Here is a 27,949-nt window from a genome sequence, read left to right on the forward strand (position 1 = left end):
TCTATATGGATTTGCACGGCTACCCGCCCCCCTAAAATTTCCAAATTTAAGGTAAATCTTGGTATCCTGTTTAAAAACATGTAAACGATAAAAGAAGCTATACTTTCTTCCACTCTCGGAGAAATAAATGACAAATCTTTTGATTTATTGAATTACTTTTATTGGAAGAACTCACATTTTTACCAAAAATTTGCGTAATTTTATTAATTTCACCTTATTTAAAATGACAGAAACTAGTAAAATTTACTACATAGGAGACATATTTCAAGCCCTATAAAATCCAGCTTCGCTCAAGGCGGCCCCCCACACCCCCTGCCACATAAAGTTGCGCCCCCTAACTGCAATTCCTTGGATCCGCCTGTTATTAGTCTTTCAAAAAGGGAGTAGGGATGCAATTTATAGGATTGAGAGTCTTGAACGAATTCAACTCTCATCTTGTTAAATGATATAAATATGACTCAGGTGAATAAAGTATTTTTGCTCACCATGATTGAAATGATAATATACTGTGCACATGTAATTTCTAGGTAAATTAAAAATTATAACTACGATTTGGCCTTACAATATTACTATTGAAAATATGGACATGTTTTCACGTGACCCGGTACCTACCGGTAAAAATATCACTGATCCTGTCATGGTGTGTGTACATATATTTTCCACACTGCAAATAGTTCCGACTAATTTGATAGTTTATTTTATGTTTGTCAGTTTTACTGAACTTGAGAATTCTAGTTCTAACTTTTATACACAATATTCATGTACATATTGTGTAACATCTGAGATATTGTAAATAAGGTATAGAGGAAAATGTATCCCTGTGGAACATATTGGAATAGACCCAATTTTCCTCACAAACCTTCCATTCTGCAGCTAGAGAAAATATTGTATCATGTTTTAAACCTGTAATATCTAATTTGTATGCATTACCTTTTTATTCCTAGTTTTAATACACCCCCCCCCCCCCCAATAAAAAAACGACAACCCAAGAACACCAATATGAATAATATTTAGCAAATACAAATTTAGATGAATCTGCACACCAAATGACAGCATTTACTCAAACATACCATCCACCTGGCTGTGTAAGAAAAGCCATGTTGTAAACTGTAGCATATTTGTTGTTTGTATTTTAGATAATGGAAGAATGGTGCGACTTGCTGACTATGCAGAAATTACCCAATGCTTCCGATGTCAATATCTACACCATAATACAAACTATAGCCATTCATTCCTTATAAATCCTTTATTTCCATTGTTTCTTTTTTAAGCCACCTTGAAAGGTCACTTACAAGTCGAACGTATTAGCCTGCCTACAACATACTGAAAACTATAAACAACAGAACATCAAATATCCCTTAATGAGAAAACATCCTTAGCCGCAATTATTTACAACCATTATTTCAAAACAGCCTTTCCAAACATTAATATATGTCATGGAACATAGGACAATGTTTATGAAAATGCAGTTATGACATACAAGATTGATACAACACTTTTTGACAAATATTTGTTGCAGTTGTACGATGCAGTGCCAGGTTTAACGCCAATAATGCTTGTGTACCAGGAAGCTACACTAGTAAATTTTAATGACTTGTGTCATAATTGCTGGGAGGATATTTTTGTACTGTACCAACAATCTATGTTGATGATGATGTAATTTGGTAAGGGTAAAATTGATAATTCTCTCCCAGAATTTTCACACAGCCAAACCAAATTCTTTCCAAAATGCATTCTCCTTCATAGTTATTCTGATAATTCATGGTGTTCACAGCAGAATTTCACAGGTTGTTTCTACAGTTAGTCATTCCCTGCAGTCTTCAGTTCTTTCTCCATACAAGACAAGATAGTTGTTTTCAGAGATATTTTTATTTTAATGAGATGTTTATAATCCGCACATCATCATACGGCTTGTCGGTTTTAGGGTTGGCCTTGACATTACTAATGGCTTGGCACACTTCCATTCCCTTTGTAATTCGACCAAATACTGTGTGTTTATTGTCCAACCAAGGCTAAAAAAGGGAGAAAACAGTAATGAGAGTATTATCTACATGAAAACAATAGGAAATTTCTGATTCACTCGTGCAACATCACAAAACAATGCTCATCAAAATAATGTGTAATATCATATATATACATTGTGGTGTCATTCTGATTTTCATTACCGAGTACCTATTTATAACTACTGAATCAACTTCTAATATATATATATATATATATATATATATAAAAGCACTAAAGTTCCAACAACATCCGATACCTCAAAGTGTCGGATCCACAACATGGATACAAGGTCAAATACAAAAAAATTATACAAAGCACTAAAATGACCAACGACACGAACAACGAGATTGTCAAATTTTCGGGACGACTCGTCCCTTCTTCAGGACAAACGAAAACAATTACATAATGTGGTCAATATCAACAGAGCATAATAACAAAAACTACATATAAATACATCTAGCACTACAACTACACTAATCTACAAACGTATTTACAACGCAGACTACATGTTTTTGGTCTTTAGGGTTGCCAATCAATGTTAAAAGTGGAGCGAATTAGGACATGCCTTATTCGTCCAAAGAGCTGATCCAAAATGTCCGAAAAGAAAAACAATAAACTTAATTAATCTCAATTAATTAATTAATTAATCAATTATGCTCTGTTGATAATGACCACATTACGTAATTGTTTTTGTTTGTCCTGAAGAAGGGACGGATCGTCCCGAAAATTTGACAATCTCGTTGTTCGTGTCGTTGGTCATTTTAGTGCTTTATATATATATATATATATATATATATATATATATAGCACAAAAATATATATATATATATATATATATATATATATAAAAGCACAAAAACCCAACAACACCCTACTTTCAGTGTCGTGGCCTTTTCAGTGCTTTATATATATATATATATATATATATATATATATATATTAAAAGAAATAGAATAAACAGTACACAAAGTTAAAAATTTAACGCAAGCGCTTTCATTTTATAATCCTCAGGCATTACAATTATTACAAATACAAATACAGTTATTATAAAATGAAAGCGCTTGCGTTAAATTTTTAACTTTGTGTACTGTTTATTCTATTTCTTTTAATATTTTATACCGGACACTGTGATTTTTTTAAAAACACAATTTGGATATATATATATATATATACACATACATACATACATACATACACTGTACATTCTGTTCAATCTCCAGTAGCGGGCTTACATAGGCTATACCTACTAGCCGATCCCTTCAATTTAATTGAATATATATTGTTTAAAAAAACCCAAAACAAACAAATTTGTTAATTGTTGAAGAAAAAAGCAGATTAGCAGTACTTCCACCCTACAGTATTATAAGCGTCATACAAAACACTTACAGTCGTCACCACTGTGACTACAGTATTATAAGCCTCATACAAAACACTCACAGTCGGCACCACTGTGACTACAGTATTATAAGCCTCATACTAAACACTCACAGTCGGCACCACTGTGACTACAGTATTATAAGCCTCATACAAAACACTCACAGTCGGCACCACTGTGACTACAGTATTATAAGCCTCATACTAAACACTCACAGTCGGCACCACTGTGACTACAGTATTATAAGCCTCATACAAAACACTCACAGTCGGCACCACTGTGACTACAGTATTATAAGCCTCATACAAAACACTCACAGTCGGCACCACTGTGACTACAGTATTATAAGCGTCATACAAAACACTTACAGTCGGCACCACTGTGACAAAGAACTGCGACCCGTTTGTGTTGGGTCCTGCATTGGCCATGCTCAGTGTATAGGGTCGGTCGTGTCTCAAGTTTGGGTGAAATTCGTCTTCGAATTCTCCGCCCCATATTGATTCCCCGCCAGTACCATTACCTGAAATGATTTCTAAACATAATACATCTGTAAAAGCAATCTACTGTACTACCTATAATACAAAGCCCTGTGTTTTGTGAAATATTAAAATACACAATATAAATGCATCATTATATTACACATTTTGAGGAATTTTTGGCAAATAATTGCATTAAATCACACACTGAATAATTCTGTCAATGATTAGTACATGTAGTAAAATCAAATTCCTTTTGAGTTCAAGAAAGTTTTACAGACTAGAAATGGTCATAAACAATTTAAAGTGTTTCACAGTTCAAATACAAATTGAATAACACACAACTTTACAATAGGATCTCCAGTTTGTATCATGAACCCAGTTGTACAGGGTTGAATTGTAAACGCACACACTTAGGCCAATTAAAAGTAATTGATAGATTATCATCGCAAAAATTATGATTTCAAACAAACTTGCTTCCCAGTGACATGAGTGACTGATTAAAGTCACAGAATGTTGGTTTTATATCTTCTACCAAGGATTCTTTGAATGTTAACTTGATTAACACTTTGTGTGATGCCTTTTGTCATTTTTTTTCCTCAGGAAATAAAAATTAAAAAATAAAATTCTCCCACCCGTCCCATATTTTTTTGTAACCCCGGATGATAATCTACTAATCAAGTTGAATTTGGCCTTACCTAAAGGATCTCCAGTTTGTATCATGAAGCCTTTTATGACTCTGTGGAAGACATGGGAGTTGTAGTAGCCATTCTTGGAGTGAACACAGAAGTTTTCCACTGTTTTGGGACACCTGAATTAGCAAAAGAGGCTAGTTATTCTGGTATAATAGTCTCTCATTTTGGAAAGGCTATACCGTATATATGCCTACAGGTCAATTTGCCTATAAGTCGGTTATATATTTTGTAAGCTATTTTGGAGGGATTTGCCATTGACCCACTTATAAGTCAGTATAACTTTTTTCCAAGAATCGATTGACAATTTCAAATCAATGCTCTAATGTTTTCATCTCTGTTTCAAATAATATTTTGTGAAATGCACTGATATCTATTTGTTTTCTCAACAAATGAATTTCAATAATATACACTTTTAAAAGATGAATAAAATCTTTAAAATATGTACATACAGTTCTTGTACTTTATGCATATAATGAATAATATAAAATGTCCAGTCAATGATAATTGTGATAACTGTCCGAGTACGAAGTTGTTTAAAAAATACTATATATTACACCGTCCAAAAAATGCTAACCTTCTTAGGACTAGCCTATAGTCCGATATAGAGTTTTGGACCAATTTTTAACTCCCCATAATCTGACTTACAGGCGAGTATATACAGTACATGCACTCTAATCACTATATAAATGTTTACAGATAATTACAAACCATTAATTAACAAATGTACAATTGCCATACACCATCACTCCGGCATTATCATAAACATCCATGTTTAAACCCACTGCATGATCAAGTTTTAGTTTATCATATTTAAACGGGCATGAACTCATTTGTGATTTTGTTACAAAAAATTAAATTCAACAAGAGATGTTTGTAAAACACATATGCCCCCCATGGTGCAAAATTGAAAAGGGTTATACACACACACATCATTTAATTGAGAGTAGTATCATCAATTCAAAATATTGAGCAGACAATATCTTCCTATGTCAAGAGTGGATTGACCATGTGACCTAAAAATCAATAGGGGTCATCAACTCCTGAAGATGTACCAGTGTACCAAGTTTGATGTCTGTCAAGCAAAGGGTTCTCAAGATATTGAGCGGACAGTATATTCCTATGTACAGTTTAACCCTTGATCTTTGACCACACCACAGGGTTCTCAAGATATGGAGCAGACAGTATATTCCAATGTCCAGTTTGACCCTTGACCATGTGATCTGAAAATCAATAGGGATCATCTTCTCCTGAAGACGTACCAGTGTACCACGTTTGATGTCTGTCAAGCAAAGGGTTCTCAAGATATTGAATGGACAGTATATTCCTATGTCCAGTTTGACCCTTGACCTTTAAACATGTGACCTCAAAATGAATAGGGGTAATTTTCTCCTGAAGATGTACCAGTGTACCAAGTTTGATGTCTGTCAAGCGAAGGGTTATCAAAATATTGAACGGACAGTATATTCCTGTTTAGTGTGACCCTTAACCTTTGACCATGTGACCTCAAAATCATTAGTGGTCGTCTTCTCCTGAAGTCGTATCAGTGTACCAAGTTTGATGTCTGTCAAGAAAAGGGTTCTCAAGATACTGAGCAGACAGTATATTCCCATCAAGTTTGACCCTTGACCTTTGACCATGTGACCTCAAAATCAATAGGGGTCATCTTCTCTTGAAGATGTACCAGTGTATCAAGTTTGATGTCTGTCACGCAAAGGGTTCTCGAGATATTTGACGGACAGTATACTCCTATGTCCAGTTTGACCCTTGACCTTTGACCATGTGACCTCAAAATCAATGGGGGTCATCTTCTTCTGAAGATGTACTGGCGTACCAAGTTTGATGTCTGTCAAGCAAAGGGTTCTCTAGACATTGAATGGTCAATATATTCCTATGCCCAGTTTGACCCTTGACCTTTGACCATATGACCTCAAAATCAATAGAGGTCATCTACTCCTTAGGATGTACCAGTGTGCCAAGTTTGATGTCTTTCAAGCAAAGGGTTCTCAAGATATTGAGCGGACATTATATTCCTATGTCCAGAGTAGATTGACCCTTGACCTTTGGACCTGAAAAACAATAAGGATCCTCTTCTACTCATAACTAACCCACATATGAAATATCATTATCATCAAGTGAATGGTTCTCAAGATATTGAGCGGACAACACATGGTCTACAGACCGACCGACCGACAGACCGACCGACAGGTGCAAAACAATATGCCCCCTCTTTTTCAAAGGGGGGCATAATAAAAATTGCTATATATTATATATTTCAGTAAAAACACCAGTATTTGATTATTCCAAACACTTTTTAACCTCAAAGCAGACACATGAATATGTAATTTTAGTGATTAAATAACTATTGTCTTGCAGGCTAATAATTCTTTCTTTATATATTTTATTTTACATTAAAAGCATTTATCTATCATAATTTTATTAGGTTTCTCTTGTTTTTGTACAAAATAAATGTTGTTAAGTCATTAAATGTTGTTAGTTTTTATTCCTATGCCCTAGAGAGATTTAAAAAAGAAGAAGGTTGCCATCACTTTCACAGCTAATGCCCCTTTAAGGAAGGATAATGTCTCAATCTACTAAATTATTAGATCCTTTGATCTGCCTACTACAGTCCATATATATAGTGTATTCGGAGAGATTCTTTACTTTGCTTACTACAGAACGTGGATATCTAGAGAGGCGTAGGGCAGTCGAGGACAGGAATTAGAATGAGATCCTATGCTACAGGTCAAGTACTTCACAATGCTAAATCAGATCCTTGTGGATAAAAATAATTACACAGAACAAGGATCTAAATTTAATTACACATCTCATTCTAGTGCATGCATGTGAAAATTTCAAGCTCAGCTTGTTCCAAAGAAAACTATGATAGTAAAATCACATAAGATATATATACCAGATATATCCACATAAGTGACTCCAAAAGAATATAAAATACTAGAATTTGATCTTCTATCACACTAATACTATGTCTGTCCGCCTTTCTTTTTGTTTTATAATCAGTGATATCAATGGAGTACTTGTATTTGTTTCAATAAAGCATTCAAAATTATATAACAGTCATTTCTACTTTCTCTGTATGGTATATAGAAACAAGAGGTCTATGACCTGCAATGCTCACCTGAGTACTTGTTTTGAACAATTCACAAATACTTGGAAGGGCTGAACTAGAGATTCCTCTTCACCTCTTGTACCCTCCTTACCCCTTCTATTACATACCCTCCTTACCCCTTCTATTACATACCCTCCTTACCCCTTCTATCACATAACCTCCTTACCCCTTCTATTACATAACCTCCTTACCCCTTCTATTATATACCCTCCTTATCCTTTCTATTATATACCCTCCTTACCCCTTCTATTATATACCCTTCTTACCCCTTCTATTACATACCCTCCCTACCCCTTCTATTATATACCCTCCTTACCCCTTCTATTATATACCCTCCTTACTCCTTCTATTACATACCCTCCTTACCCTTTCTATTACATACCCTCCTTACCCCTTCTATTATATACCCTCCTTACCCCTTCTATTATTTACCCTCCTTATCCCTTCTATTATATACCCCCTTACCCCTTCTATTATTTACCCTCCTTATCCCTTCTATTATATACCCCCTTACCCCTTCTATTACATACCCTCCTTACCCCTTCTATTATATATCCTCCTTACCCCTTCTATTACATACCCTCCTTACTCCTTCTATTATATACCCTCCTTACTCCTTCTATTACATACCCTCCTTACTCCTTCTATTATGTACCCTCCTTACCCCTTCTATTATACATGTACCCTCCTTATCCTTTCTATTATATACCCTCCTTACCCCTTCTATTATATACCCTCCTTACCCCTTCTGTTATACACCCTCCTTACTCCTTCTATTACATACCCTCCTTACTCCTTCTATTATGTCCCTCCTTACCCCTTCTATTACATACCCTCCTTACCCCTTCTATTATATACCCTCCTTACCCCTTCTATTATACATGTACCCCCTAACCCCTTCTATTACATACCCTCCTTATCCCTTCTATTATATACCCTCCTTACCCCTTCTATTACATACCCTCCTTATCCCTTCTATTATATACCCTCCTTACCCCTTCTATTATACATGTACCCCCTTACCCCTTCTATTACATACCCTTCTTATCCCTTCTATTATATACCCTCCTTACCCCTTCTATTACATACCCTCCTTATCCCTTCTATTATATACCCTCCTTACCCCTTCCATTACATACCCTTCTTACCCCTTCTTTTATATACCCTCCTTACCCCTTCTATTATGTGCAATTGTACCCTCCTTACTCCTTATAATATATGCAATGTACCATTAAACTCATCTTGTAACAAGGAAGAAATATATAGTTTAATGTTGGGGATCTCAATTGTTTTTTAAAAGTTTGATCTTTTGAAACAGGGCAAAGATAAAGATGGTCCTCCTGGGAATATTACAGATATAAACCATCAAATTCCCTGTCACAAGGAACAAGAAAATACATGCTACATGTATGTGGGTGTGGGGATTTCAATACATGCTATGTGAGTGTGGGGATTTCAATACATGCTATGTGGGGTGGGAATTTCAGTAGTTTTTAAAATACTGAAACACCTTTGAAAAGTGGAACTGGAGACCCATCCTCAGGTCATTCTGTTGTAAACCTTTGATCTTGCCTTGTAAAAATGAACACGAAATAAAATGGCTTGGGGATCTCAATTGTTTTTTAAAAGTTTGATCTTTTGAAACAGGGCAAAGATAAAGATGGTCCTCCTGGGAATATTACAGATATAAACCATCAAATTCCCTGTCACAAGGAACAAGAAAATACATGCTACATGTATGTGGGTGTGGGGATTTCAATACATGCTATGTGAGTGTGGGGATTTCAATACATGCTATGTGGGGTGGGAATTTCAGTAGTTTTTAAAATACTGAAACACCTTTGAAAAGTGGAACTGGAGACCCATCCTCAGGTCATTCTGTTGTAAACCTTTGATCTTGCCTTGTAAAAATGAACACGAAATAAAATGGCTTGGGGATCTCAATTGTTTTTAAGATGTTAGAACATATTTTAAAGGTTTTTTTTTTTGTTTTGCACCAAATTTGGTTGAAATTGGCCTAGCAGTTTCTAAGAAGTTACTACATAGTAATTATGTAAAAAGTTCATGTTAATGACAAGCGATGACTAACAAAGTGCAGAAAAGCTCACTTAAACCCTTGATTCAGTTGAGCTAAAAGCTTTCAATTTACCTAAAAAATTACCTTTCCAAAAAAGGAAATTTTTTATATATACATGTATATACATGAATGCAACTACCGTTTTCAATAAAAAAAAAAAATGTATACGATCATTCACTGTGGGTGAATACGGTGCAATGTATTCTGGTTTTTTCTGTACTCACTCTTTGGCGAAAAGTTTGATGTGGATGTCTCCCATTGTTGTGTGGATTACCGAAGACTCGGACACTCGTGTGTAAGAGGCATCCTAGATAAACAAAAGACAGCAAGAATATCAGGATTGCATTGTTTACATGAATGCAAGGTTATTGACTGATTGAATATATGGAGTCTGACATCCTAGTATTAAAGGGACTGGTTCACGTTTTTCAAAAGAAATATTTTTCATTTTTGATGTTACAAATTAAAAATATAGCTCATTTAATGTTGATAACCAAAATTTGGACCGTCTGAATGCAAGGATAAGAGCAATATTTTAGCTTTGATTCTGTGTTATGTAAATAAAGACTAGAGTCTTTTTATGCAAACAAACAAACCAGTGAAACGTTAATCTTGTAATTTAAAGCATCTTCATTTTGTACAATCACAAATTTAACTTTTAAATGACACATTTTACCTGAAGTATACTGAAGATGCGATATATATAATAAACTTGAATCAATATCCATTTATTTTGAAAAACCTCAATCTTTGCTTTCAAAACGAATAATAAACTCTCTATAATGAGCTTCTGTCATGATGGATAACCTTTATTTTTTTGTGAAACCTTCTAAACACATTAGACAATAGATTTTGATCATTTAAAGTGAAAAACAAAATTTGGAGAAAATTTGTGAATCAGTCCCTTTCAGTAACAATCCATCAAACATATCAAGACACCCCCAGTTACATTGGTAAAGGAGGAATGCTACACCAGAGAAATTAGATATGGATGAAATGTGGAAAATATGCACAACAATATTTTGAAATTAAAAACATTCAAATTTACATTATTTAGTCAAAAAATGCAGTTTTAGTAGAAGCAATTTGAAAAAAAAATTTAAAACCCCTGCTGGACTCGAACACACGATCTACAGTTCAGCAGTCGACGTACTAACCTACTGAGCCACTCAGCTAGGTGATTATTTTAGAAATAAATTGACAAATATTGCTAATAGTTATATTTTCATCCATGTTTTAAAGGGAAGTCAGCCATTATGACGATGTAGAGTACCTCCTTATGTGCCTAATTTAGCCCCTGGCAGACTTAAGCAGTGAAGGTTAATGTACCCTACCATAACACAGGATACAGTCAGCTTATAACACTTCATCTAAATTACCCATTACTTTAGGACTAACCCAGCTTACGATCACCTCAGACTCCTGCTCAAAAACTGAGCACTCAACACAGAGGCTTGTTCCCGTTAAAAAATATGTAAACAATACTTCGTTATCTTTAAGAAATATTAGTATTGTTTACCTTTTTTTTAAGTGGGAGTAAACCCTTTTGCAATCGACCATTAAATAATCCTAATGGACTTAAATAATAATAATCATAAATGATTTATTTAGTGCCATATATGATGAAATACCACTCTAGGAGCACAGTAAGATATTTCTTGATTTTAAAATGAAGTACATAATAATTCAAAGGTAACTTGTAATAATACACAAATTTTTAATGACAGAAGTTTGTTAACTTGAAAATTATCATTGACAAGATCACCAAATTAAAAGAGATTTCAAAAACTGAAACCTGTGTAGCTGCTACGATGTCTTCCTTCGAGGGCTTCTCATTGAAAACATCTCTCTCTGCATCGGCACTAAATATACAAAACATGTTAGAGTTTATGCATAAAGTTCAGCATACACTGTAGGTAATGATTGTTGTAGATACATGTACATCACAGTGACAGTTTGTAATACAGAATTTCTTCATGACTCACATATACATAATATACATACTGCACACAGTCAAACCTGTCTTATCTAACAGTTATGTACTCCATTTTACAGTGAATTGTGAACCCATTTTCTCTTCCAGTTACAGGTGACTCTCAATAACTTGAAATTCAAGGGACCTTGACAAAACTTTAGATTGGTCAAGAGTTCAAGAATTTGAAGGTTAAGTCAAACCCAAAAATTAAAGGTCTGACCATTATTGTTCAGATGTTATAGAAACCGGAGTGCATATTTCAAACATCCTGGCATTGTCTGGACATGATGTCTCTCATGTTTATAGCTAAATGACTTGACACGAAACTTTATCTTGCATAGATAAAAAGATATTATAAAGTTTATATATATATATATTTTAAACTTTATCTATAGTCAAATTATATAACAAATTGACCAATTAAACAATTAACTATCCAAATGGAAACACAGGCAATGTATTACCTACAGAAACATTGTCAAGCTAGTCCCAGGCATTTACCATTATCCAGGTAAGGTCCAAGAGGAAATCATTATATATTTGAGTGAAGATGTGTATATGCTACCACCACTTTGAGAGATCAAGAGTGGAAAACAATGAAATATATTTTACGGGACTCAAATTTCATTTCGAGAGATTGAAAACTTTGAGAGATCGAATGTTCAAGAGATCTCAATTAAAGCTTAGTTATACACATGTATACGGAAAAAAAATCGGAACTTTGAGAGATTGAGAACTTCGAGAGGTCAAAGTCATATCTACCAGTATATATCTTTTTTCAAAGTTTCAAAATCCTGAAGAATTCAACGAAAATATATCTTCCCCAAAACCTGTCAGATTAAACAGATTTTACTGTACATGATGAAAGAGAGATACATGCGATTATTAAACCCATGTTTTAGACAACTTTGAAAGGAAGCTTACCTTTTTGTGTCTTCTGGCTCCCTGCGTGTGAACATGTAAAAGCGGTTCTTCTTAAAAGCTGTACAGAACAGGATTGGGTCGAACAGGACATTCTGTAGGAGGGGGTTATCGGACGCCACCATCTCAACATCCACCGCCGCCTTCTGCTTCTTCCCCGTCCCCTGGAACAGACTCAGGTGAAGGAACCGGGCATTCTCAGGTTTTCCTAAAGTCCGGACACAGCGATTGGTGTAAAGGTTTATGACTAAAAATGAATGAAACAAAAATAAAAAGTTTTATCAGTAGTCATTCTGTATACTTCTCATATTCAAGTTGCCACTATTCAAATTTGAAATCAAATTTCCTCCACGTATATCTTTTAGTAACAATTACAGTATTGATGAATGGGGGTAAAAGCTCCAAGGAATCCTCATATATTCTTACCTGGGGTGCCAGGAGCCCCCTGGATTGGATACATACTAATATCAAATATGTATATATACTTTATATGGGTATTTATATGTACAGCATATAATGCGCATTCTTGTACGCTGTAGATTCCTTATTTTACGTGAATACGGCAAAATGACTCGTATACGTCAAATCGCGTAAACATGAATTCGCATGTCGTCTGTTAATTAATCAAGAGTTCTTACATATATTTTAGCAACAGAAAATTAAATAAGCGAGTAATTCTATTTTGCGAGAGATGCCTCTCACGAAATTAGGCGATAATAAATTCCTCGCGTATATTTAAAAATCTACAGTATTAGGTACAACATCACTCATCACCAAAAATCAAATTATATATTTGATGTAAAAGCGAAACCCAAATACAGACATAAAGCCATTACTCGTATAAACATGCATACATATGTATTTCTGTGATAACGAGTGATCACAAACTAGTGTGTCGTCTCAGAGTTACAAGACTATATGTATATGTTCCTGTATTGGATATTACAGTAATAAAAAATCGCTAAAACACATCAAAGATGCGTATTGGCCGAGTTGCAGTTTGGAAAATTATGCATGCTTGCATTCATGAAGTAAAAACATGCACGTATTTAATATAATTTATAAGTATGAAGCTTTGAATGGCCGCAATAGGTATTTAGTGTGATAATGACCATGATCTTTGGATTTCAAAAGCAACATGAATCTTGAATGTCATCAGGATTTGAAGTCTGATAAATATGCACCAGCAAGTACATGTATAAAAGTTAGTGGCAAGCTCAAATCTACAGTATATAGTGAAAAAGAGACCTTGACCTTTGACCTCAAAATAAATAGGAACCTTCCTCTTGGATGTGATCATGTTATGTAAGTTTCGCAAAGATCCCCATAGTAGTATGAAAGTTAGAGACTGGACAAGCTCAAATCTATGGCATTTAGTGACAAATGACCTTGACCTTTGACCTCAAAATAAATAGGAACCTTCCTCTTTTGGATGTGATCATGTTATGTAAGTCTCACAAAGATGCACCAAAAAGTATGAAAGTTAGAGACCGGACAAGCTAATTGTGGACGCCCATCCTTTGTCAATTTAAAAGCCGAGATTTGCTACGCAACTTGGTTAAAAAAATAACCTTATAGAGGCAATATCATTCACAGAATCATATCTAAACACAAACTCTCTAAGAAAAACTTACTTTTGATTCCCAACAATGTGGCATACAAAACAAAATGTCCACTGTCATCAAAAACTGTAAAATAAAGAAAACAGGTTCAATACTTATTACTGTCTGTAAGCTGAATGTTAAGATATTGTCAGAAAATTCATACCCTCAATGAATATTGATGAGACTACTCCCTGTGTTGTGCCATACATTATTAAACTGAACAAGTTTATATCATGTACATCATGTCCATACAAAACAAAGAATTCTTTGCAAACCTATAATACTCAAAGCAATACCATACACAGACAGTAGAAATATGCACCCAATTGCGAATTATTAGCATACCTTTGAGCCAGCAAATCGCCAAATTTAGACCTGCGGAATAAACCTGCTATGCTGCATAACCTTGCCGTGATATTTATAATGATTGGACATAAAAACTTAAACTGTGTGAAAAGAGATTTAAAAACGAAACTGTGAAAATAACCAACATCGAATCTAGAGCTGTGCACAGAACAATGCTTGTACCGATATTGCATCTGTTGAATTGTTCCGACTTCTCCAGGTCCCTCTCAGCTGCCAATCGTCTGCCAAACTCCATGTTTGGAAGTTGCTGTTTCATCTGGAAGTAAGACGAGAATATCACTACTGGTGAGAACAGACTGTGAAACAGATCTTACATTCCCAGTCCAAAGCCCATCATCGGAAACCCACAGAAGATCGACCGTGGATTTCCGACGATGTCCAAAGTCTCAAAAGCAGGTTCTCTGTTACACAATCTGCATCCTGGATGCCACAAAATTACATGTATTAAAAAAACCTTTTTTTATCGATTCTGAGATTACAGAAGTCATAAAGTGCACCATAGGGCTTTAACTGGAGAACTGATGCAATGATATGCGTAGCTAGATTGCCAAGTTTGTTCAACTAGTAGTTCATGCCAATCAATTTCACCAATGACTACAGGTAACAGTATTGCTATTAAACTACTTTCAGTTCATTGTTATAACAACAGAATGAGTGGTGTCGGTGGCCTAGTGGTTAGCCTGTCGGAATCTCGACCAAAAGGTTGTGGGTTTGAGTCCTGGCCGAGGCAGAGCTGATGTTGTGTCCTTGGGAAAGGCACTTTACATGAATTTCCTCACTTCACCCAAGTGTAAAAGGGGTACCTGGCTATAGACAGTGAAAGATATTGTTAGAATGTTAGTGCTCTAGCGCCTGTAATGACAGCTTGCACTGTTTGCTTCCCAGGAAGCTGAGAAAGTTCTAGATTAATATAAGGTCTGCCGGGGTGATAATGTATAATTGTAAAGCACTTTGAGCAGTTGGAAAAAGCGCTATATAAAACCAATCATTATTATTATTATCATTATTAACACACTGGGTAACTTGTTGAATGGCAGACTGAGGTGTTTGATATTTATGTTGTAATTGGCCTATAATTCATTAAATTCCAAACTGATTGTAAAATGTATTACTGCAGTCAAATCACGCCTGATACAAATAAAAGTAAATACACTTGTTACCAACCCTCAAATGAAACTAAGGCTTACATAATTTTTTAAATTCAAAATAGAAACTCTTGTTTTAAAACTTTATCTAAATATTTATTTAAGAAATACTTGTAAGATGCACTTGATCTTAGTAACAGTATATCTCCCGTTAAACACATCTTAGTAACAGTATCTCCCGTTAAACACAATACTGTTACAGTCAAATAGAACATGCACTACATATTTGTAAATCATGTGGTTTTAACAAAATTGAAGAAGTATAACTTTATTTTGGAATGCTCACGATATAGTCATTGGTGTTGTAGTATATACATTAAAAAATATTATTGGAAAAGGTCATCTATCCTTAAGCTAGTTCAGTTACTCAGCTTTAAGAACAGACAACAACTTCGTAATCTATATAATTTTCTTCAAAAAGACCTCAAAGTAGTAATTCTAAATAGGAGATATTCATTGTATGTGATTTTACATGATTTGAGTACTGATAAATCAAAAATCATCAAATATGATTATGTATTGGAATGTGTAATTTTGAACTTAATGGACTAAATCAAATAAAAAAAAAATTGTGATTAAACTTTTCAAAAACCATAAGTCCAGGCTTGCATTCTAGAAAAAATCTCAAACTTAAGTTTGAGTTTTTGTTCTATTTGAGTAATCAAAATTTGAGTAAAATCTCAGACTTATGTCCAAGTTTTGACTTAAGTTTCTCTCTCAAGAAATCCAGACCATGAATCATTTTGACAAAATTCTACAGAGAACCCTGGTCTGTTAAAAACCTCCCCTCAGCTGCTACAGTCTTGTTCCACATTCTGCCCACTACAATCTTATTCCACGTTCTGTCCACTACAATCTTGTTCCACATTCTGCCCACTACAATCTTATTCCACGTTCTGTCCACTACAATCTTATTCCACGTTCTGTCCACTACAATCTTATTCCATGTTCTCCCCACTACAATCTTATTCCACGTTCTGCCCACTACAATCTTATTCCACGTTCTGCCCACATAGTGAACCCTGTTAAAAACACCCCCTTGTTCAATATTCTGACCACTACAATCTTATTCTGACCACTACATTCTTACTCTGACCACCACAATCTTATTCTGACCACCACAATCTTAATCTGACCACGTACTTGTTGGAGTTCAGTAAACTGTTGAAGAGATTCGTCTAAAACCTTGGTGAGCTTTCCTGTTAAAAACTTGAACACTCGAATCTGAAAAAGAAAATGGAAACAAATTGCATGGGTTTTTAAAATTTGTAAACAAAGTACACCGCAGCAAGAAATATTGCATCAACTACAGGCACACTATGGCATGTTGTTTGTATCCTGTGTTGTGTGTTACAGGGACGAACCCATCCAAACAGCACTGGCTCAACTGTCAGAGAAATTAACCTCTAATGGAAACTGAATTTGAATGGTTTCAGAGCTGAGGGAGACATTGTTACAGGGAACACTTGAGGTCTCACCTTTCTGTCTTTAGCTATGGTGGCCATTTGTTTACCATCATTTGAGAAGGCAAGTCCTGTTGGTAGCGTTTTACACTTTAAAAAATAAACCATACATGTATCAATTATATACCAAAGAAGAGAAATAAATAAATAAATGTTTATTCGGTATATACATGTACATACATACAAACATAAATACCAAGGATAACCCACGAAAGCTCGAAAGCTTATTTCCAATGGGGTCCTTTGATGCACGGATGTTTGCGCTAGGGGGTCATTTATGTGGGAGGAAACCGGAGTACCCGGAGGAAACCCATGTGTCCGAGCGGGTGACTGCCATACCCTCTCACATACAACCACTGCCGATCATGGGGATCGAACTCGGGTCGCAGCGGTGAGAAGCGAGAGCGCTACCCGGACACCCCGTAGAAGCTTTAATACTCACAACTTAATTGTACAAGTAGAAGATATCATATCTATATCTCCAATGTTTTTGCCTTTGATATCTTCACAAATTGTTATGATAACCATTTCCTCATGAATGCAGTGCTGTCTGCCACAATATTACCAGCCATTAAAATAGTTGTATTAAGATTCATATGCCATTGCTCAAATTCATGTTAAAGTGGCTATCATTTCAATTGGTAAAGACATCAAAGGTAAAATAATTGGAAATGTAAAAATATATAAGTAGGTAAATTTCATTTTTGAAATTCATGAGGGTATGAACTGCAACGCTTCATGCCGGCATACTTTTCATGATGTGCTAACACCCTTTATGAAGTATGCAGGTGGCATGAGGCATTGCAGTTCATACCCTCAAGAATTTTTCAAAATGAAATTTATTTCTTAAATGTATAAACCCAAACTTGGATCTATATCAATGTGTTCTGCAGCATTAAAAAAATCATTAGAAATTGTGGCATATACCACTGTCTAGTTTAGTTTCTGATATAGTACATGTACATGCAATAATGTAACGAATTGGCAATAGTCCAGCAAAAAAGTAATTACCTTCACAAATTCATAGAGGTCTGTGTCTGTTTTATACTTCCACATCAATTTCTTGGGAAATGCATAATCCATCTTAGGTCCCGACCAGCACTCCACCATACCACCCGTATCAACAGACACCACTGTCTCAAACACAGCATTGTACTGCAGGAATATAGAGAACTCCACTCAACAAACCGAAATCATGGAGGTGAATGCTTATACATACACTACATGCTAAATGCAAGTCAAAGTCTTGGTGTCTTACCATTAGGTAAAGATCAAATAGATAAAAATTTATGAATATAAACAAGGTATTAATTTATTTCAGAATAAATATATTACCCAGAAACAATTAAATTTTGATTTCAGCCGTAGTGCATGTAAAAATTTTTTTTTCTTGAAATCAAGACATACAATACTGAGTTAGTGCATCACTCTGCAAGAAAATTTGAAAATTAATGTACTTATTTACTAACTAACATGCACTACGGCTGAAATCAAAATTAAATTGCTTTCTGGGTAATCTAATTATTCTGAAATAAATTAATATCTTGTTTATGATATAATCTGATAGCATACAAAATCACACATTTATGCTATATGCATAATTAGAGAATTGACTGAAAGGCATCTGATGATATACCTGGTTCATAATGTAGTTTCTCTACTGAGCACAATAAAAGAATTGACTGTCAGATATCTGGCCTAGATTTCTCTTAGGAAAAAAATTAAGGTTGAAACTTGCACTTCAATCTAGGATTTTCCTGAATTTTGACAGCTCAGATGTGAAAAAACTCAAACTTGAACTTAAGAATTTTTTTTGAGAAATCCAAGGCTGGTAACATACCTTGATCAGGGTGATGGGTTTAGATTGTAGTTTCTCCATTGTGTACAGTAAGAGAATTGACTGACAGAGATGTCTGTTAACATACCTTGATCAGGGTGATGGGTTTAGATTGTAGTTTCTCCATTGTGTCCAGTAAGAGAATTGACTAACAGATGCCTGATAACATACATTGTGAACAGAAACTGGGCCAGTGTGAATTACCTTGATCAGGGTGACAGGCTTGGAGAGTAGTTTCTCCATTGTGTACAGAAACAGGACCAGTGTGAATTACCTTGATCAGGGTGACAGGCTTGGATCGTGAATTACCTTGATCAGGGTGACAGGCTTGGAGTGGGATTTACCTTGATCAGGATGACAGGCTTGGAGTGTGAATTACCTTGATCAGGGTGATAGACTTGGAGTGTGAATTACCTTAATCAGGGTGACAGGCTTGGAGTGTGAATTACCTTAATCAGGGTGACAGGCTTGGAGTGTGAATTACCTTAATCAGGGTGACAGGCTTGGAGTGTGAATTACCTTAATCAGGGTGACAGGCTTGGAGTGAAGTTTCTCCATCTTGTGAATGCTCTCATGACTCCCCCTTCCATCAAATATATGTATTGTGGGATTCTCTTTTTCGGAGCTATTTAAAAGAACAATGAATAATTTATGCAAAAGTTTTATTTGTTTATCTTACATTTCATCAAGAATGCTTTGCTCATAAAAAGATATCATCAGTTGTAAAATGAAGTACCACAAATTTAGACTGTTGCATGGCACTCAGGGCCATAGCAGTGAAGGTTGTTTATCATGCTAATGTCTGTCATCGTTGTCAAGGTCTCGTTCTTAAGACCCAACACTCTCACTTCTAAATTCTTATTGATTGCCATAGGAGCAGTCACTACCTAATTTTATGTTTCAGATTAGATGCAGCCAAAGAACGAGTGTCGCTCGAACCCAGGACTTTCCAGTAACCAAACAAATGTTCTATCGTATATACTCAGCTATACGTCAGTTCGCCTATACGTCGGTGTACAGTTTTTAGGCTAATTTGGAGGGAATTATTATTGACCCATTTATAAGTCGGTCTAACTTTTTTCAAGAATTGATTGACAATTTTAAATCAATGCTCTAATATCTTTACCTGTGTTTCAAATAATATTTTCATAAATGCGCTGATATTTGATATTTTCCCCCAACAAATCAATTTCATATCAATACTCTTTATGTATTTATCTGTGTTCCAATAATATTTTGGGATATGACATCATTATTTCATTTTTTATTCTCAACAAATTAAACAGTTACTATTTTGTTTATTTCGCCCATGTTTTTATTGTTTAAAAAATACTAGGTTATACATTATGCCGTCCAGAAAAATAGTAAACTTCTTAGGTTACTCCTATAAGTCGGACATAGAGTTTTGGACCCAAATTTAACTCCCAAAAATCCGACTTATAGGCGGGTATATAAAATAACCACTGGACCATCTAAACGGATCTTTGGCAAAAGTTGAAAGAAAGAAAATACACTAAAAACAATAGCAAATACTTTCCATATGTGTTGAACATTGTCCATTCATGATAATTTGAATGAACTCACTTTTCACCAGAACTAGCTAGGTCCAAAATTTCAGGCCTGGTGAATATCTAGGTGATGTAGTATGGACAGGTACAATTCCTTACAGGGTTGGCAAAAAAGTGGTCAATATGAGTATTGACCAGGCCGGTGGTCAATACTGGTTAAAACCGGTCAATACTGGTCGATTGAAGATTATTTGGTCATTATAGTCTGTATTATTTATTTTAAATGTTTAAGTGACCATTATGGTAAATACTGTAATTCATAACATGCACTATCAGTTTATAATGTACTTATAAGTCATAATATTAAATAAATAATGTACAAATGACTCTGTTGAATTGGGAAAGATGTAAAAGTTTCTGTTCAAATTCCTTAGTTTAACAAGAGAACTACCTATATAAATATTGTTTCATCAATCTTCATTTTAACTGTTGAATAAACATTTGAGGGGGTGTGTTGGTGATGTTTTCATAACAATAACAAACACACTGGTCATCTCTGGTCCCAGCCTATGCTTATTAACACCTGTCAACTCTGCTTCCTGTGCTCAGGTAATGTCCAGCTACCTTTTATTCTTAATCTGTCCAGGTACCTGTATTAAGAGGTCTGTTCCCAATCGTCAAGCTATGCTATAGAACTGTGACCCTCTGGTAGGTACTGAAGATATTTCGGTCAGTTTCAGCAAACCAAATATATTAAACTTATGAAATTACATTTGATTATCTAATGAAAAATATTAATCAACAATTGATCCATATAATGAAAAGACTTCATTTATTTTTATCTTTGCAAGAAATGTACAAAAATGGACAGTTTAAATCACAATTGACCATTATTGACCAGTATTGACCACTTGGGGAGTATTGACCGGGACGGTTAAACCACTGGTTAAAACCGGGGGCGGTTTTGACCGCCCAACCCTGATTCCTTACACTTTCCCCCGAATCAGGAATGATAGTTTATCATTTAGAATGATCAACTCTAGTTATAGCAGGGTTAAGTCAAGTAACAGTTACGGAAGTTCTATACAATCAATTTCGATATTTTTTTGTTGGATCAGTGTTCTTGATTTACTACTACATACATGTTTAATGAGAAATTGCTGACACTTGATACAGTGTTTATATACTGTACGTAATCAATGTAGAATTAAATTTTCTCACAAGTTCACGGTCTCACATAAAGGAAGCCTCTCAGCTGAATTTAAAATCTGAATTACAATGCTCCTATACTTGCATTTTTTCTTAACAATTATACATGTACTTCAAGCAATTTGTACCATTCACCATAATCAAATTAATCAACAATTAGTCATTGGGAATTACAAAGCAAACAGATGTACATGAATTGACAAATAGATTATAGTTTGTTTATTTTTATACTGTCCTACTTCATATCAACTCCTGACAGATATCTGCAAGGAAACTGACCCCCCTTCCCCTGGCTAACACAGAGTCTTTAATCTTCGCTGATATCAAGCATTATATGAAAATGAATGTCACACAATTACTTTACAAATATCATTCACATGCTGTTTATTGAAAACTTCCCATTCTTAGAAGCAAAAGTAGTACTCACATTGCTAATGCAGGAATAATATCCCCTGATCTGTAGAGCCAGCCACAAGCCAAGGGGGCAAAGGTCAACTTGATCATGGTGATCATATCTGAATGGATGAAAAATGTTAATATTCAATTTTGCTTTCAAAATGTTTTTTGGGCTAAGTTTTTTGGCTAAGTTCAAATATTTAACTTTTAAATAAAAAAATTTAACAAACCAAAATTAACGACATCGAAAATCTTGGCTGATTTGTCGTCTGATATAGAACAGCATAACTCTCCATTGTCACTCATCCCGAGGTCCTCGATATTTCCTACAAGAAGACAAGAGATGATGATAAAGTTTTTTGCTTCTTTTCTTTAAGCTGAGAAGCTGATTTTAAAAGAAAATCCCCTTTATACTTCTTAATCCCTACCCTACCCTAGTCATGAGAGTCCAGGTTTTAAAAACAACCTTGAATCTTATTTATATCAACAAGCTTTCACGCAAGATTCGAATTCTGATCTAATGGATCTTAAAGAGTAGATTTTCAATACCCCCAATAAAAACCATATATACCTATATAGTTGTTATGTCAAACTAAAACGTTGGTACTTTTAAAATCAGAGCAAGGAAATACATAAAAACAGTATACATACATTATAATGGTACTGACAAAACAATGCTAATTGTAAAGATTTGTAAACGGGGGTGGAGGTACAGTATAAGGACAGATAAATGGAAAATCATCGGTAACAGACAGAATGAGAATCACCGGACCATGACCCGATATAAAATCCAGACCAGTAACAGACAGGATGAGAATCACATTGGTAATCTTAAAAACATACAGGGAAATCACACACTACAAATGTATTTTACATTAATTAATTTAATTAACAGTGTATTGATAAACAACATTGTTAAGACTTTCCGAACTCTCATACCTAGGTGGCTTCTAAAATGCTTGACAAATTCAATCCCTTCCTCCTCGTTTTTCTTCCAGAATTTGACATGCCCATCACAGCTTGCAGTCACAATGAAGTCAAATCTAGCAAGACATACACATTAGAAGAAAAATTGCATACAAACAAATATTTTGAAAATATGTTTATTGTTTAGCAACATACATCATAGTAACGTGCATGTACATTAAATCTGTCATGATTAATTTAAAAATCAGATCCTAAGATCCGCTCACGAAGATCGCTATACTAGTATAAATATAGTGTAGCGATCTACCTCAGCACTACATTAGTGTAGCAATCTACCTCAGCACTACATCAGTGTAGCGATCTACCTCAGCACTACATCAGTGTAGCGATCTACCTCAGCACTACATTAGTGTAGCGATCTACATGAGTAGATCACAGGATCAGATTTTAATCAGATTGCAAGAACATTAGTATTAAGTTACACAAATGAACAACAACTAGCTCCCATATTTATCTAAAAATAAATACTTACTTTGAGACAGCAACATGTGTTACAATATCCCTATGCATGTAACTTTTCTCATAGCCTTCTGCATTGGGAAGATTATCCAGGTAAACTTGTTCATATTCTAACACTACAAATCAAAGCAGTGAAGAATTACAGATCCCAATCAATAATCTCTTAGTGCATTAATAATAAACATCATGCCATTTGATCAAGCAAACATAAAAGCTACCAGATTTTTGTTAAACCTAAAGGGACTGGTTCGCGATTTTAGAATTTTTTTTTTTTTCATTTTTATGTTAAACATTAAAAAGATTTAACTGATTTAATGTTGACAGCCAAAATTTTGACCTTCTGAACGCAAGAATAAAAGCAATATTTTAGACTTAAATCTGTGTTATGTAAACAAAGACTCAAGTCTTTTCATGTATACAAACAAACCAGTGAATTGTTAATTTTGTAATATAACCATCTTAGGCCAAAACAAATATGTTGGTTCCCACTTTTATCTCAAATGTTTTAAGGGTCGGTAGGTAGGTAGTGTTTCGTTGTTAACGATTTTATAGGTTGAATTATTTTTTAATGATTTAGTATTTTACTATGCATAAAATATAGTGATTGTGATTGTCTAGTAATTAAATAAAAGTTATAATATGGTAAACAAAAACTGTTTCTGTGTTTTGGAATCTGTTAGTGCATATAAATAACTTGATAAGTCAATAAATATACTCTTCAAGTCTTGTTGTAGTGGTGGCATTCGCAAAATCTGTGAGAATGGAAAAAAATGTGTTAGGGTAGGCAGAGGGTCAGTCGGGAAAGTGGAAACCAACATATATTTTTATTTGGCCTTAGTCACAAATTATAACTTAGATGACAAATTTTACCCAAAGAATGCTTGAAACGTGAAAGATATAATAAACTTAGATTGATATCCATATATTTTGAAAATTTCGTAAACAATAACATACTGCAATCTTTGTTTGCAAAACAAATAATAAACTTTCTAAAATGAGCTTCTGTGAATACAGTAGATAAAGTTGTCTATTTTCAAAGCCGTTGCAAACGGCCATCATTTCATATAAAATTTACCTTCTCAACAATGAAGAGTCCCGATTTACAATTTCATGACAGTTTGTACTACGATTGGAAATACACAATCTAATTAAAATCAGACTTTTTAGATCCGCGCCGTATACTCTGCATAAGTAGATCTGACATAACCCGATTAGGGGTCATGTTCAGATGAACTTTATGTCAGCCAATCAGCGTGTCGGCTTTGAAATCTTCGGTGTTCACAATTCAAGGATAATGGCGGTGATTGTTTGGTTTGAAAGAAAACACATCGCAGCTAGATGCGACGTCACAATGCACCGTTTACGTCGACTGGCGTTATATTCCTCGCATTATTTAAGTAAACCATCTTGAAAACTATTCAAATCGTACCCATCCCTATTCATACATAAATCAGAATTCACAATTAATTTAATTTGGGTGTATTTCATATCGTATGTTTTGTTGTTTGTATGAACGGAATAGATTAGGCATTATTGCGAAAGTTTAAAATTCGTTATGCAAGAATATACAATTTTACAGTGTGGAATAAACTTTGTGGGAGAGAGATTACAGCAATTTGTTGATGAATTGCCAGGAACCGTCTAAATAGCCATCATTGTCTGTATGGCGCAATTTGACTGGCTGATAGTTCTCATGAATATTCCAAGCGAAAGGTCATGCGGACATGACCCCATATGGAGTTATGTCAGATCCTATTGTAGCGATTGTGAGCGTATTCTAGGATCTGATTTTAATTAGATTGGGAAATACAGAACTTACTGATTGGCAATCACTTTGTACAAAGCATTTATTAATAAGCATAAAAATTAAAAGCAATAAAAAGGAAACTGTGTAAAATTTAATCAATCTATTTGAAGATGCCCTAAACTATCGGAACTCTTCAGTGTTGAGAAGGTAAATATGAAATGATGGCCGTTTGAAAGGGCTTCGAAAATAGACAACTTTATTTTTTGTTGGATTTACACCATGTAAAGGTATGAAATGCACGTTTCATTGTAATAGGGAGTTAATATGATGTCTAAGGCGAAAAGTTGAAGCTGACAAGAAATTCAGTTTAACCCATTTTAATCACAAATTGCGGCCGAAATTAAGGCAAATTTTTACGATTCACTTTGTGTGACACTGGTCTGAGATTCAGAAGAGGCATCAGTCTAAATATCCAGCCTCGACGAATCTCGCTGAGATTAACCAATGAGATATAAAAGTTTCATTTTTTTTAAAGAAAGTAAAATGCCTGTGTTACCTTGAATTTTACACAATTTACAGTGGAGCCTCGTTAATCCGGATGCCATTAATCCGGAATCTTCACCTTCCGGACGATTTTTCTAGGGAATGGAATTTTTATACGTTATTTTGCATCATTAATCCAGAAATTCGCGTTCCGGATCCGGACGGTCACATTTTACTACAAAATGTTAAAATGCATTGAGAATTGAACCATTAATCCGGACGATAATTTTGTTTAGGGAAGGTCTGTGTCGGACAATTTTAGCAAGGCGTAAATTATAAAGAAAACAAGCCAAACTGTCTAATTGAAGCGATTACCTGTACCCTGTCAACACCTCCTTATAATTAGGTGGTGTGTGATGATATGTCAATTAGATAGCACGTGCAGATCGAGACATTGTATTGCCAATTTTCGCACATAAGATCTTTATTGCGTGTAGTGTTGAATTTTGTAAATAAATCTGTAGCATATTATTTATAGTCTTGATCAATAGCCTAATAGTATTAATAAATTAAACATCATGCCGTAATGATAATTTTTTGAACTGCTACACATATCAGTTGTACTGATTCGTAAATTGATTATCGGCTTATGCAAATCTAAAGAGTGTAGATTATACTTCTAGATTCTGGATTTTATACTGTTGATTGGCGTGAAATATACATGTATGTTTATGCACATGTATATGGAGTAAGTTTTTAAGGTTTAGAATGTCACGCATGTAGAATGTACCTGTGTACGATTGATTCTTGTTACGATGTTGTAGAGCTTTATTGCTTTCAATTTTTTAAACTCTGGGAAGAAGTGAGAAAATTACCATTTTAAGGAAAATGACAATTAAATTTTGTATGTACCCGTAATGTTAGTTTCACCCGAGTTTTGTTCTGTTATTATCACATCATGAAAATAATGGGTGCGCGTGGCTAGATCAAAGCAGTAGTAGGTTTAGATATTATGAGCTTAAATGATTTTGTTCTCCCAATATTAATTGTCTTGGATAATTATAGAATAAGAAATATAAACTCTGGCAGATGGAATTTAGGTTAAAGAATGTTGTCAACTGACATGATAATCACGAAATTTTTATATCAACTTTGGACGATAAAGATTGTTTTAACAGACCGCCGAACCCGTGACAAATGGAAATTACCGGCCTCTTTAAGAAGTAAAAGTGTGATGAAATGTTTGAAGTGTAAATGATTATGTTAGTTACTAATGATTTATTTACTTATAGTTACATAAAGTGCTTCATTATTTGTTTTAGTACATACGGTACACAGTTTTGTATTTTTATTTGTAGGGCTCATAAATATGTACAATGTAAGCACAGGCAAATACACTGAACACGTACATTAAATTTCAGTGCTTTGAAATAGCATTATCATAATTTATTTACTAATGCAAATGATTAAATCCAATGATAGAATGTGTTTAATTCACTATGCACCAATAAAGTAGGCATATATTGGTTACTTATGTACAGATAGAAAATATGCGATTCAATTATCCGGACGCTTCATTTATCCGGGCGATTTTGCTGGGAACCAAAGTGTCCGGATTAACGAGGCTCCACTGTATGTGTTGTTGTGCATTTAGGAGTACGCAAAGTTGCATATACTACAGAGATCGTCATCAAACATTCAAACGAATCAAATTATAAGCAAAATGAAAAGAAGGTTCGAATTTCCTCTGGCTCTCGACATTTTCACACAAATAAAAGAATAGATCGTCGCAAAGAGTATGTAAACAATGTAGAATGCATTCGATCAATAACAAACCTTTCCTCTTCTTAGTTTTCACTGCTTCCTGGGGTAATGGTCCGATGCAATCGTCCTCCTCTACTTCGTCGATTTCACGTTTGAGACCGCTTTCTGTTGACATTTTGTATTTCCGGTGTGGAAGATTTAAGTAACTAGTACATAAAATAATTCGATGTTTACTTTAACGTAGAATTTCATTTTTTTTTTTTTTTTTTTTTACCTATTCAAATTGATTTACTAGGTTACCTTTCTTTTAAAAAGCCAATGATTTAAAAAA

At 34.6% G+C, this 27,949-nt stretch overlaps 1 protein-coding gene across 4 annotated transcripts; it reads right to left on the reverse strand.

The window, feature by feature from the left end:
• Positions 1-1,853: 1,853 nt before the first annotated feature.
• Positions 1,854-27,844, reverse strand: LOC125670555 (peptidylprolyl isomerase domain and WD repeat-containing protein 1-like). Of its 4 annotated transcripts, none has more exons than XM_048905774.2 (18): positions 27,691-27,844; positions 23,638-23,740; positions 23,118-23,221; positions 22,409-22,504; positions 22,210-22,297; positions 19,585-19,690; positions 18,240-18,383; positions 17,244-17,318; positions 16,909-16,989; positions 14,783-14,876; positions 14,600-14,629; positions 14,285-14,338; positions 12,654-12,897; positions 11,550-11,616; positions 9,979-10,061; positions 4,554-4,666; positions 3,748-3,899; positions 1,854-2,012 (listed from the first exon to the last, which is right to left on the reverse strand). In XM_048905774.2, the coding sequence occupies exons 1-18, from the start codon at positions 27,791-27,793 to the stop codon at positions 1,869-1,871; spliced, it is 1,881 nt and encodes a 626-aa protein (XP_048761731.2). In that variant the 5' UTR covers positions 27,794-27,844; the 3' UTR covers positions 1,854-1,868. The 4 variants fall into 4 exon arrangements, with proteins under 4 accessions (XP_048761731.2, XP_048761734.2, XP_048761732.2 ...); XM_048905777.2 differs by lacking the exon at positions 27,691-27,844 and adding an exon at positions 25,928-26,005; XM_048905775.2 differs by lacking the exon at positions 14,600-14,629.
• Positions 27,845-27,949: the final 105 nt, after the last annotated feature.

This window comes from Ostrea edulis, chromosome 4 (genome assembly GCF_947568905.1).
Source record: "Ostrea edulis chromosome 4, xbOstEdul1.1, whole genome shotgun sequence".
Lineage (NCBI taxonomy): Eukaryota > Metazoa > Mollusca > Bivalvia > Ostreida > Ostreidae > Ostrea > Ostrea edulis.

Coding starts and splice junctions, on each gene's coding strand:
- LOC125670555 (XM_048905774.2), bottom strand. CDS start 27,793: ATGTCAACAGAAAGCGGTCTCAAACGTGAAATCGACGAAGTAGAGGAG. Junction 18,384..19,584: donor AGCCTGTCACCCTGATTAAG/GTAATTCACACT, acceptor ATATTCCTGCAG/TACAATGCTGTGTTTGAGAC. Junction 14,877..16,908: donor AGTTTACTGAACTCCAACAA/GTACGTGGTCAG, acceptor TCTTACTTCCAG/ATGAAACAGCAACTTCCAAA.